Source organism: Poromitra crassiceps (assembly GCF_964638095.1).
Source record: "Poromitra crassiceps genome assembly, chromosome: 29".
Lineage (NCBI taxonomy): Eukaryota > Metazoa > Chordata > Actinopteri > Beryciformes > Melamphaidae > Poromitra > Poromitra crassiceps.
This window is the reverse complement of record NC_139641.1, coordinates 7,999,019-8,012,083: the sequence shown is the minus strand read 5'-3', so window position 1 is coordinate 8,012,083 and position 13,065 is coordinate 7,999,019. Positions and strand designations below refer to the sequence as shown.

General features: G+C 44.8%; 1 protein-coding gene across 1 annotated transcript in view; it reads right to left on the bottom strand.

Annotated features, from left to right (window-relative positions):
• Positions 1–5,570: 5,570 nt before the first annotated feature.
• The window catches only part of LOC310799938 (NACHT, LRR and PYD domains-containing protein 12-like), a gene marked incomplete at its 5' end in the record, with an annotated part of 58,176 nt that continues 50,681 nt past the window's right edge, over positions 5,571–13,065 (bottom strand). Inside the window, 3 exons of the mRNA XM_083662547.1 lie at positions 5,571–6,915; positions 7,168–7,226; positions 7,424–7,594. Coding sequence (XP_083518673.1) covers positions 6,380–6,915; positions 7,168–7,226; positions 7,424–7,594 — 766 coding nt within the window. The 3' untranslated portion in view covers positions 5,571–6,379. The remainder of the gene's footprint in view (positions 6,916–7,167; positions 7,227–7,423; positions 7,595–13,065) is intronic.

Below are 13,065 nucleotides of genomic sequence, written 5' to 3'. Positions count from 1 at the left end.
CGCAGGCTGCTGCCATCAACTCAGTGACCAAGACTCGTTTTTTTTTTTACTTGCACTGCTGCACGTGACGGATAGTCGTCATCGACTTGACTTTATTGGTAGAAAGGTCGACTTAAAAAAAAACAGGAGTCGTGCAACCCCTAGTGTGAATATCCCGAAAGAGTGGCAACACACACACACACACACACACACACACACACACACACACACGCATGCACACACACACACACGCATGCGCACACACACGCATGCGCACACACACACACACACACACACACACACACGCATGCGCACAGAAGCACGTTACTCACTTTGTCCATTCACTTCCATGCACTCACCTACTGATTGTGATTGTCACTGTATTACATTTGCACTGAACGTGTCTTCTTTGTATGAAAATGCTTTACCATGGCTTGAAAGCTATCAGAAGTGCACAATAATATTCACTATGTACTTAATGAACATGTCCCTATCATGTAATACAGCATATTGACACCGTGTAACAACACAGTAATGTGAGTACAAAGTATACAAACCCTTTGTGTACTAAAATAAGAACAAGAAATAACAATAAGAAAGTAAGTCAACATGACAAGGTGTTTAGTTTCATTTCTTTGACATGGTCTATATAGCCGACGTAGCCACGATTTAGCCCACTTCTAGCCAAAACATTTTCAGTGAGATGGATAATATCCCAACATGTTTCAGGCAGTGGGCAGCTGCTTAGCAAAAATGGATTGTTATAGTGGTGCAACTCTGTTGTCAGGCCCGTATCCAGGGTTTCGAAATAGGGGAGGTCCAGCAAGGGGAGGCGGATTCCGATCCCCCCCCCCCCCTTTTTAGCCATATTTAGAGTAATATATCATTTTAAATAATAAAAAATGTAACCTTTTTTAGCCATATTTAGAGGAATATATCATTCTAAATCAACATTAGGATTATACTGTTGTGATGTCATTATTCAGTATATTCTCTTTCATGTCACCACCTGCTTTTTATTTTTTTCTCTGAAATATTAGGGGAGGTCCGGACCTCCCTGTTCTCATAGCTAGATACGGGCCTGTCTGTTGTAATTTTTATTTTTCAGCACATCCGATTTGAACGTTTTGTTGTGTGGTATTTGTAATTACCTTTCTCACAAGAGAAGCGACTCAACTCCTGGTCCAGTCACTTATCATCTCTCGCCTGGACTACTGCAATGTGCTCCTGGCCGGCCTACCTGCCGCCGACATCTGACCGCTTCAGCTCATTCAGAACGCTGCAGCCCGTCTGGTATTCAACCAACCCAAATTCTCTCACGTCACTCCCCTCTTCCAGGACCTTCACTGGCTTCCCATCTTGGCCCGCATCAAATTCAAGACACTGGTACTGGCCTACAGGGCAGTACACCAGACAGCTCCTCTGTACTTACAATCTATGGTCAGGTTCCAAACCTCTCAGCGCTCCCTTCGCTCCTCCACCAGTGCAGGGCGCCTCGCCCCTCCTTCGCTACGGGGGCTCAAAAGTCCCTCATCCCGTTCGCGACTCTTCTCGTCCCTGGCACCTCAATGGAGCTTCCACCTTCGGTCACGATGGCCGAATCACTGCTGATCTTTCGGAAAAGACTAAAGACACACCTTTTCAGGCTCCATCTGGGCCCTTCTTGATCTAACTTCTTTCTCTCTCTTTCTAAAAAAAAAAAAAAAAAACTACTAACCTAAACTAAACTTGTACCACTGTTCCTTCAGAAGTTGTAGTTGTCATAGACTGTGCTCCATAGTTGATTGCTCTATTGCTGACAAAAATGTGTTATTGTAAGTCGCTTTGGATAAAAGCGACTGCCAAATGGCGTAATGTAATGTAATGTAATTATGTTTTGGGACGATTTTCATGAAGTACTTAAAGTGTATTATATTATAGAGTGTTATTGTATAGTCATACTTTATAGGTTCACAGGTTAATGCACATGATTTAAATTAAAGTGTTACAAAAAAGTCAGTGGAGGATTTTAGGAAGGTTATGAGGAACATGTTGCGTTGAGGATCTGGCCTTGTGCATGTGGCTGTTATCTGTGTCCTGGATGCTGTAGATACACTTTCACTGTGAGTACATACTGTAGGCATCAAATCTGACTTTTCATTCTTTGCAGGTTATTTATACAGCCATAAAAAAGATGTCTGATCTTGCAAAAATATATTTACACTACAACCTTCTCTGAGCAATTCAGAGGATTCCACTGGCAGAGAAAACACTTGATACCATAGTTAGGAGTCACACACGCACGCACGCACAAACACACACACACACACACACACACACACAGTAATGTTAACAAATGAGGAACATTGTTTCAATATAAATTAAATCATTCTGAAACATTTTATATAAAAAAGAGTTGATCGGACATCATTAAAGTCAGCATGGTTGAAACACCTGCAAATGTGTAATTATGTACATTGTATTCTACTTGGGTAGCATTGACAATAACGTGCTGGCTCCATCTCAGAGAATTATGCATGATTCTCATCTGATGCACTGACTGTATTACTCGTGTTTTTATTATGGCTAATAATAACTCCATATGTAACATATCTAATAAAAACAACAACTAATAACAGTGGATGTCGTTGGCTGCTCTATGAGATGCCGGTGTGTTGGGCTGTATGCTGAATAAACAGAATAATACAATATTACTAATCCACTAGCGATGAAATCAGTTGAGCTACATTGTTCCCACACCTTTTTTTATTTTATTTTTTATTTTCAGTTTTATATTAAAGATTTAAAAAAAATAAAATTTTTTTTTTTGCTAAAACGACTAGTCGACTACTAAGCACAGTGTCGACTAGTGGTTTTACTAGTCGACTAGTCTGTGAATGCCCTAATACGAACTATGCCCGCTGGATGCCAATCTTCTTGAAAGACATGGCACAACTACCAGATACCCACCCATCAGTCCACAAGGCTTTCTTGGAGGGGAAGTTTGTCGTGCAACGTGGTGACAAGAAGTTCACACTAATGGCAATTAGGGATGTCGAAAATCATAATATTTCTTGACCAACAACCGGCCCTCATTAGCCGACAATTGGTCGGTTAACAGAGAAGATTAAAATGCGCTATTTGACTGTCTGTAGGAAGAAAACCCCCCCATGATGGCTTCATGCGCCAGTGAGCAGTGTCCGTCCGAATGCATGGGTGGGCGTGGCTCGTCCCCTATCCACTTCTTTTAATACATACATGGCCATGATGCCTATGGGTGCTTCTTCCGGTATAATCCTCCCAGCCTTGTTGCTGACAGCTTGACTCCCGTCTGTAATGTGTCAAAGCTGCAGGCGAACGGAGCAAATCACTAATCAGGTCCAGCTTGGCAAAAATCTCGTCGATAAATATCCAGAGTTGCTCAAAGAGCGACAGAAATAGCGGATGTGATAGATAGAATTATTACATTCCCTCAAATAAATCGTCAAACCAGTCTTATTTATTGTGACAAGCGACTCACCCTCCCCCCCCCCCCCCCAGCATCAGAGTTAACTCTGACACTGGGGGGGAGGGGGAGGGAGGAGCCATGATGTAGAGGGAGGAGCCGGGATGTAGAGGGAGGAGCCAGGATGTTGAGGGAGGAGCCATGATGTAGAGGGAGGGGCCAGGATGTAGAGGGAGGAGCCAGGATGTAGAGGGAGGAGCCAGGATGTAGAGGGAGGAGCCGGGATGTAGAGGGAGGAGCCAGGATGTTGAGGGAGGAGCCATGATGTAGAGGGAGGGGCCATGATGTAGAGGGAGGAGCCAGGATGTAGAGGGAGGATCCAGGATGTAGAGGGAGGCGGGGTTTTGACTTTTCCAATGCAACAGAAGACGTCTACGGGCTATGAGTGAGGCAAAAGCCACAACATCAGATTCAGTTTTAGAGAGATTAGCTCATGTAGAGGGCACCCCAAAAATGGAAATAAACGGACATGGGTTCAGTGTAATATTAAGGGATTCGCTTAACATGATAAAAAAAACCATGAGCAGAAATCAAACAGCTTTGGACAGAGGAAAAACATATGGGTATGATCAGCTGGAGAAAAGCTGCATCGGTCACAGGTGTCATTTGTATCAGGGAACAGTCTGCTAAACTTAGCTTTTGTGTACTGAACCCTGTGTAGAACTTTGAACTGGATTAGGGTTAGACGAGAGCATGAGGATGTAGTCTCTTAAAACAGACTGTCTCATCTACATCCAGCGAATGCAGCTATACACAGTCTGTACGTTACACCCCCAGAACATGCACAAGGAAGTTGGGAAAAAAACCTTCAGACAGGAAAGAAGTTCAGAAGTTCGACGGAATCCGACCAATCACGACACGTGTGTCCACGAAAAATGCGGCATATTGGATTCTGATTGGACTAATGAGCGGAAGACCCACCTTTCTGCAATTCTGATTGGACTAATGAGTGGAAAACCCGCCTTTCTACTTCCCATTCCGGTTGGTGCATGATTCTCCCCCACGAAGTACAGACGGTATGGCGGAAGCATTTGAAAATTGCGGAAGCCAACTCGTCTGTTCTAAGAGACTAATGAGGATGAGGAGTTGACTCTAACTAGTGCCTCCTCCCAACATTCATCAGACAGTCACACACACACACACACACACACACACACACACACACACACACACACACACACACACACACACAGAGACTGTTTCTCTCTCTATCTACTTATTTTTTCTGTCACTTGTTGCTTCCCTCCCTCTCTCTCTCTCTCTCTCTTTCCCTCTTTCTCTCCCTCCCTCTCTCTCTCTCTTTCCCTCTTTCTGTCTGACACATTTATTATTTGTATTGTTTATTTTCTGCCACAGTTTCTCTCATTTCTCTTGAGTTGTTTGTCTTTCATTCAGCTGGAGAGAGGCTGGCTGTGTTTCTGCTTTAACTTCATGGTTGTATGTAGGCTATATTGTGTATGTGTCATTATATTTTTTTGTGAATAAAATAAAAAATATACGATGAAGCAAAACATGCAGTTTTCAGTAAGGTCACCTTTGGGACAATGGGATCTGTTCTCTTTAAGATGAGGGTTTGTGTGGAGCAATGTCGCCCTCTGGTGGATTAAACAGGCCACGCTACAGCATGTGTGCAGGCTGGCTGGCTTTGTTGTTTCTACTCTGAACGTAAAGGAGCGTCCTGCACGAGATGGAGTAGCTCTGTTAGCGCGCGCCCGAGAGAGAGAGAGAGAGAGAGAGAGAGAGAGAGAGGGGGGGGGGGGGGAGAGACTCGCGCGCACTAGAGAGAGAGAGAGAGAGAACGAGGGGGAGAGAGAGAACGAGGGGGAGAGAGAGACTCGCGCGCCCGAGAGAGAGAGAGAGAGAGAGACTCTCGCGCTCTCTAGTGCGCACGAGTCTCTCCCTCTCTCTCTCTCTAGTGCGCGCGAGTCTCTCTCTCTCTCTCTCTCTCTCTCTCTCTCTCTAGTGCGCGCGTCTCTCTCTCTCTCTCTCTCTCTCTCTCTAGTGCGCGCGAGTCTCTCTCTCTCTCTCTCCTTCAGTCTCAACCTGCTTTACTGGCTTGTTGACAAGAACATTCCTGTGTTGCCAAAGTGAACGGATGAAAAAGAGAATCAATAAAAGACAAATATATTTGAGGGAAATCAAAACAAAGAAATAGAAGATAGAAAAGGATCAAACTAGTACATCAAGTGAGCATAAGATTGTCAAGACAAAGTAAATACAGTGAGTCATGTGTCATATAAATCCATACAAACAATGCAGACTACATGAACATATACATGACATCATATGAAAGCAGAGACAGAAGACAGTTTGTAATAATTTTGTGATGTAAAGTTCTACATTGTTGCTGTTATGATGTCAGCAGAGACACATTTAGCTGCTAAGTGCTTCACATGAGTACTTAGTGCTTAGTAGATACTGTACATGAAGGCCAATCAGAGGCTCAGTCACATCTTCAACCAATCACACACTAATGTCAATCAACAGTTACATGTTGCTTGGTTTTCATCACTCAACTGATTTAACAACAGAGCGATAATACACTGCTTTATTTAAAGACAACAATAATGACATATTCAAGTCAACAAGTTCTGTTTCAAACTATACAGATCAAACTTTCTTCATTTATGTTGATCATTTTCAGACTAAAATGTCTGTTCTTGTTGTATGTGATGTTAAAACTCTGTCCAGTTACTGTTCTCACACACACACACACACACACACACACACACACACACGCGCGCGCACACGCACACACACACACACACACACACACACACACACACACACACACACACACACACACACACACACACACAGAGATCATGTCTGTTCACAACCACATGAGCAATGAACTTGCATGCAAACACTATTGTGACTTTAGGTGTTTGTGTTTGGTGACAGTGTGTTTCTGTCTCACTCTATTTGACACAGAGACACTGAGGAACCTTCATACAGATAGAACCCAGGGTAAAGTGGTTCAGTGAATTTGGACTGGAAAGTGTGGAGGTGAATCAGTTTGTCAGAGGAAACTGTGTAGAAGGACAGAGAGCCAGCAGGCCCATCAAGATACACTGCGACTCTGTTAGAGTGAGAGGAGGAGGGGAGAGGTATGACTGTGTGTCTGTTATTGTGCCAGGCAGCGTAACTATACTCAGAGCAGATCAGACTCCAGGACTTTTCATTCCATCCAAGCCAGCTGTCATCACCCCCTCCTCTCCTGCTGATTCCTCTGTAAGTCACTCCTATATAAACCCCTCCTTTCCTCTCGACCTCCCAATAACAGCGACCAGTCAGACCATCTCTACACAGCAGCTGCTGCAGGTAGTCAAATCTCTCTGGGTGATCAGGATATGGCTGCTCCTCTCTCACCCTCGTCACCTTTCTGTTGTCTTCAGACAGGAGGAGGTTTCTGTGTGCTGTGTTTGGGTCCAGTGTGAGATCACGGGCATCTGATGAGACAACAAGACTCGTTACAGCACCAGCTTCTCATCTAATAAACATGTTTGTTTGTTTGTTTGTTGATTTATTGACAGTTCATTTCTCAGCAGTTTGATGATGTCACATGATGTCAGCCATCTTCCTGACTCACAGGATGTGAATGAATGGACGTCACAGACTGTGCTGTAGATGCACTTTCCTTCTCACTAGTTGAAGGTGTTGCTTTGTTTTTATGAATCAAACTAAATAAAATACACACTTACATTTACTCACAGCTTCAACTTTACGGCTTTTCAACCACTGCACTCCACAATGTTCCACACTGGAGGAATAAACAGGGAAGAAGTCAGACCAACAGATTATCTTTAATGATGGAAACATGGACATTTAAGAACCTTCAATATGAAGGATTTCCACTCATATCCTCATTTAAACATGAAACATATTCCTCATCTTCTCAGTGTGACAGAGACAATGTGTGTGACTCTCAGTCTTCTAGCAGATGTTGTCTCTTCATACCTGAGAGTCTCGAGTCTCCAGGTTGGATCCTTCAGTCCAGCAGAGAAGAGCTTCACTGAGGCTTCTGGATGATTGTAGCTCAGGTCCAGCTCTCTCAGATGGGAGGGGTTGGAGCTCAGAGCTGAGGCCAGAGAAGCACAGCCTTCCTCTGAGAGCATACAGCCTGACAGCCTGCACACACACACACACACACACACACACACACACACACACACACACACACACACACACACACACACACACACACACACACACACACACACACACACACTTAAATGGGGTCTGCAGCCGACAGACTGTTTCTCTCTCTCATCTACTTCTTTTTTCTGTCACTTGTTGCTTCTCTCTCTCCCTCTCTTTCTCTCCCTCCCTCTCTTTCTCTCTTTCCCTCTTTCTCCCCCTCTCTTTCTCTCTCCCCCTCATTCTCTCTCTCCTTTTCTTTCTCTCCCTCCACCTCGTTCTGTCTTTCCCTCTCTTCTGTCCCTCCCTCTGTTTCTCTCCTTCTCCCTCTTTCTGTCTCTCCCTCTTTCTGTCTTTCCCTATATTTCTCTCTCTCCCTCCCTCTCCCTATCTTTCTTTCCCTCCTTCTCTTTCTCTCTCTCCCTCTCTCCCCCCTCTCTTTCTCTCTCTCCCTCTTCCCCCTCTCTTTCTCTCTCTCCCTCTCTTTCTCTGCTCCCTCTCTTTCTCTCCCTCCCTCTCTTTATCTCTCCACCTCATTCTCTCTCTCCTTTTCTTTCTCTCTCTCCCCCTCTTTCTCTTCATCCCTCTCTTTCTCTCCCTCCACCTCTTTCTGTCTCTCCCTCTCTTCTGTCCCCCCCTCTCTTTCTCTCCGTCCCCCTCTTTCTCTCTCTCTCCCTCTCTCCCCCCCTCTCGTTCTCTCTCTCCCTCTCTCTGTCCTCTCCCTCTCTCCCCCCCTCTCGTTCTCTCTCTCCCTCTCTCTTTCTCACCCTCCCTCTCTTTCTCTCTGTCCTTCTCTTTCTCTCTCCCTCTCTCCCCCTCTCTTTCTCTCTCCCTCTCTTTCTGTCCCTCTCTTTCTGTCCCTCCCTTTGTCTCTCTCTCTCCCTCTCTTTCTCTCCCTCCATCTCTATCCCTCTCTTTCTCTCTCTCCACCTCTTTCTGTCTCTCCCTCTCTTTCTGTCCCTCCCTCTCTTTCTCTGTCGGGGAGGAGAGGCTGAGGGGGGCAGTCTGCACTGTGGAGGAGGAGGGGCTGAGGGGGCAGTCTGCACTGTGGGGGAGGAGGGGCTGAGGGGGGCAGTCTGCACTGTGGAGGAGGAGGAGCTGAGGGGGGCAGTCTGCACTGTGGGGGAGGAGGAGCTGAGGGGGGCAGTCTGCACTGTGGAGGAGGAGGAGCTGAGGGGGGCAGTCTGCACTGTGGGGGAGGAGGGGCTGAGGGGGGCAGTCTGCACTGTGGCGGAGGAGGAGCTGAGGGGGGGCAGTCTGCACTGTGGAGGAGGAGGAGCTGAGGGGGGCAGTCTGCACTGTGGAGGAGGAGGGGCTGAGGGGGGCAGTCTGCACTGTGGGGGAGGAGGGGCTGAAGGGGGCAGTCTGCACTGTGGAGGAGGAGGAGCTGAGGGGGGCAGTCTGCACTGTGGAGGAGGAGGGGCTGAAGGGGGCAGTCTGCACTGTGGAGGAGGAGGAGCTAAGGGGGGCAGTCTGCACTGTGGAGGAGGAGGGGCTGAATGGGGCAGTCTGCACTGTGGAGGAGGAGGGGCTGAGAGGGGCAGTCTGCACTGTGGGGGGGGGCTGAGGGGGTCAGTCTGCACTGTGGAGGAGGAGAGGCTGAGGGGGGCAGTCTGCACTGTGGGGGAGGAGGAGCTGAGGGGGGCAGTCTGCACTGTGGGGGAGGAGGAGCTGAGGGGGGCAGTCTGCACTGTGAAGGAGGAGGAGCTGAGGGGGGCAGTCTGCACTGTGGAGGAGGAGGGGCTGAGGGGGGCAGTCTGCACTGTGGAGGAGGAGGGGCTAAGGGGGGCAGTCTGCACTGTGGGGGAGGCGCTGCTTTTTGTACCGATGAAGTGGATACTGAGCGCTATCTTGCATTACAGTATAACTGTATATATCAACCTGCCATGTTATCATCCTGTGTGTTTCTTGTATGCATTATTGTGTTTGCCGTCTGGGCACTCATGACTGACTCCCAGCATTTCACTGCACTATTACTGTTTATGTCCTTTGCATACTTGTATTTATGTGGACATAAATAAATATTTCAAATGTGTGTGTGTGTGTGTGTGTGTGTGTGTGTGTGTGTGTGTGTGTGTGTGTGTGTGTGTGTGTGTGTGTGTGTGGCGAGGCATTGAGTTTGTATTGATGCATTCCCATGCTGAGTGGGAATGCATGACGCATGTAAATAAAACCACTTTTGTTTCAGGCAGTCTTTGCGATGTGTTTATTGCGCATGTTCATATTGCGAAGACGATGAAAACACGATTAATTGTGCAGCCCTAATCTTCACTGATAATACTAAATAAGATATCAAAGCATGAGGTTTGAGGTTAATTGCTGTTTATAGATGAATCATCATGTTTGTAAACAAACAGATTAGCTATATTTCCGGGTGCAACTGCCATTCATTTTAAACAGCAGTTCATGGTGAAACCACGCCCTCTTTGAACTCTAACTACTCCTTCATACTTTAAGCTCAACACTCACACTTAACCAGTCACCACTTTTAGGACTCTATCACCTTAATTCAGCTTTAATTTATCTTTTGTACTGTTAGGTTTATACTTTTTCAACCTTTATAATGGGACCCTATGGAGCTAGTCTTGCGTGTACTTTTTACGAAATTCACACATTAAAACTGTGACATTTCACACAACATACAGAACTACATATGTATAGAACATTCACACTACATACATATACTGTATTATAAATCAGACTCTTTAGCTACTACTGCTCTCTGTAAAACTTGCAGTCAACCTTTACAGAGTCAGGAATTGTGACCTGAGAGGCACTGTATTGAAAGCAGAGAAATGTGTCAAATCAACTGAGAAAAACTGTCAATTAAAATCTTACCTGAGAGTCTCCAGTCGACAGTGTGGACTCTCCAGTCCAGCAGACAGAAGCTTCACACCTGAATCTTGCAGCTGGTTCTTACTCAGGTCCAGCTCTCTTAGATGGGAGGGGTTGGACTTCAGAGCTGATGCCAGGACTTCACAGTGAGTCTCTGAGAGTCCACAGTCAGAAAGTCTGTGATCACAGATTTAATGTAAGATTAGTTCTATGAAAGCAGAGCTGAGACTAAGCCCACATCAAAACGGACACAGCATACTACTACTTCTAATACAAATAATAACAATAATAGTAATAATAATTAGAGAAAAAGTGACAATAAATTGTATTGTAGAATTAGAAAATTTTCAAAAAGTGCTGAATGTGTAATATCACAAAGCAAAGCATAGCAAAATGCAATTACAAGCAATTCTGTCAAAAGTATATACGGTATATATATATATATATATATATATATATATATATATATATATATATATATATATATGTATATATGTATGTATGTATTAGGGGTTCGGTGCGTGCAGCTACATGAAGAATACGTCTTGCTTGTCATCTCACGCGATGTAAGTTGCTTGTTTACAAGTTAACCGCTTTGTCAGTGTTACGTAACGTTACATTACCTCGTTGGCTTTGGTTGAATTTGGACAGAATTCGCAAAATAGCTTATCGCCTGAGTCATAAAAGTCATTAGAATACTGCTCTGCACTGAAGTCAGAGCTTAGTGCAGAATTTCTTCACAGCTTGACGCGTCGATATTGTTTGTGGTTTTGTGATGTAGCATGGAAGCGACGTACGGCTCGTAAACACACTGGAGCGACCCCCGGTAATGTTTCCTCACCACAAAACGTTCCATTCAGTGAACACGGATTTCATATGGCTCTTGTGTTGCTTTGGTATGTCTTCTTCTGTGGCGTTTATGGCGTTCAAACAGCGTTTAGGTGCTTTACCGCTACCTTCTGGATTCGGCGTATTCTTCATGTAGCTGCACGCACCAAACCCCTAATACATACATACGTATATATATATATATATATATATATATATATATATATATATATATATATATATATATATATATATATATATATATATATATATATATATATATACAACAATCATTACAGCTAAACGAACTGTGTTCACCAACTAACATGATAGCTATAAACAAACATTTCAGAATTGGAATCTTTGGAATGAAGACGCAAATTACACATTACTTGTTACTCTTCTTAAAAGTAACACATCGCTTTACTTATTATTCCAGTGAAAAGTGATTGCCCTACTGATTTTTAAGGTTTTGAATCTACAGCATTAAATTCAGACTTTCCGTGATGTATTTCCCAACTTTGTTGGCTCGTTTATGTGCGCTCTCCTGTAATTCCAATATTTCCAACATGACTTGAAGACGACGAGAATCTTTCAGAGCCATTGCACCAATACAGAGGTTAAAGAGACTAAACAATGAAACACAAGTAATGACCAACCTGGTAACTGTAATGTGATTACTGACACGTAACAGTAATGACTTACTTTATTTACTCTGTTACAGGAAAATTAATAGCCCATTACTTTGTGTGTTACGCCCAACACTGTGTTACCACTGCTCTGTAGAACAGCAGTTTTATAGTGTTTGTTTGAGGAACTATATATCTTTATAGTTCATATGGCATCAGGTGTGAAGGTAACTAAACTGTAGATAATGTTAGAATTCAGATCAGGACTAACCGAGCCTCTCTGCAGTTCCTCACAGCTGGGATCAGTCTGCCTCGTCCCTCGTTTGATGTGTTGTAGGCCTTCAGGTCCAACACATCCAGAACCTCCTCTGACATCTGCAGCATGTACGCCAGAGCTGAGCAGTGGATCACAGAGAGTTCCTTCTTTGACTTGTTCTCTGACTTCAGGAAGTCTTGGATCTGCTGATGTATTGAGTGGTCATTCATCTCCATCAAACAGTGGAAGATGTTGATGCTTCTGTCTGGAGACGTATTGGAGGTGTTCATCTCCTTCAGGTTGCTGATGGCTTTCTGGATGCTGTCTGGACTTCTCTCTGTGTGACCTAGTAGGCCTCCTAAGAGACTCTGGCTGGACTCGAGTGAGAGGCCATGAAGGAAGCGGACAAAGAGGTCCAGGTGGCCATTTGTACTCTTCAGGGCTTTGAGCATGGATTTCTCCAGGAAGACATCCAAGTAGTGATCACTTCTACCCCAGACATCACTTCTAACCACCAAGTCTTTTCCCAGGAATGTGCTCAGTACATCCTTATCCCTGTTTGTGTAACAGTGGAACATGTAGACTGCAGCGAGAAACTCCTGGATGCTCATATGAACAAAGCAGTAGACCGTCTTCTGGAAGAGCACACACTCTCGTTTGAAGATCTCTGTGCACACTCCTGAGAACACCAAAGCCTCTCTGACATCAAGACCACACTCCTCCAGGTCTTCTTGGTAGAACAGGAGGTTGCCCGTCTCCAGATTTTCAAACGCCAGCTTCCCCAGCTTCAGAAGAACTTCCCTGTCAGTCTCCATGAGCTGCTGTTGACTCATCTCATGGCTCTCATCATACTTCTGCTTCTTCATCTCTGTCTGAACCAGCAGGAAGTGTGAGTACATCTCAGTCAGGGTCTT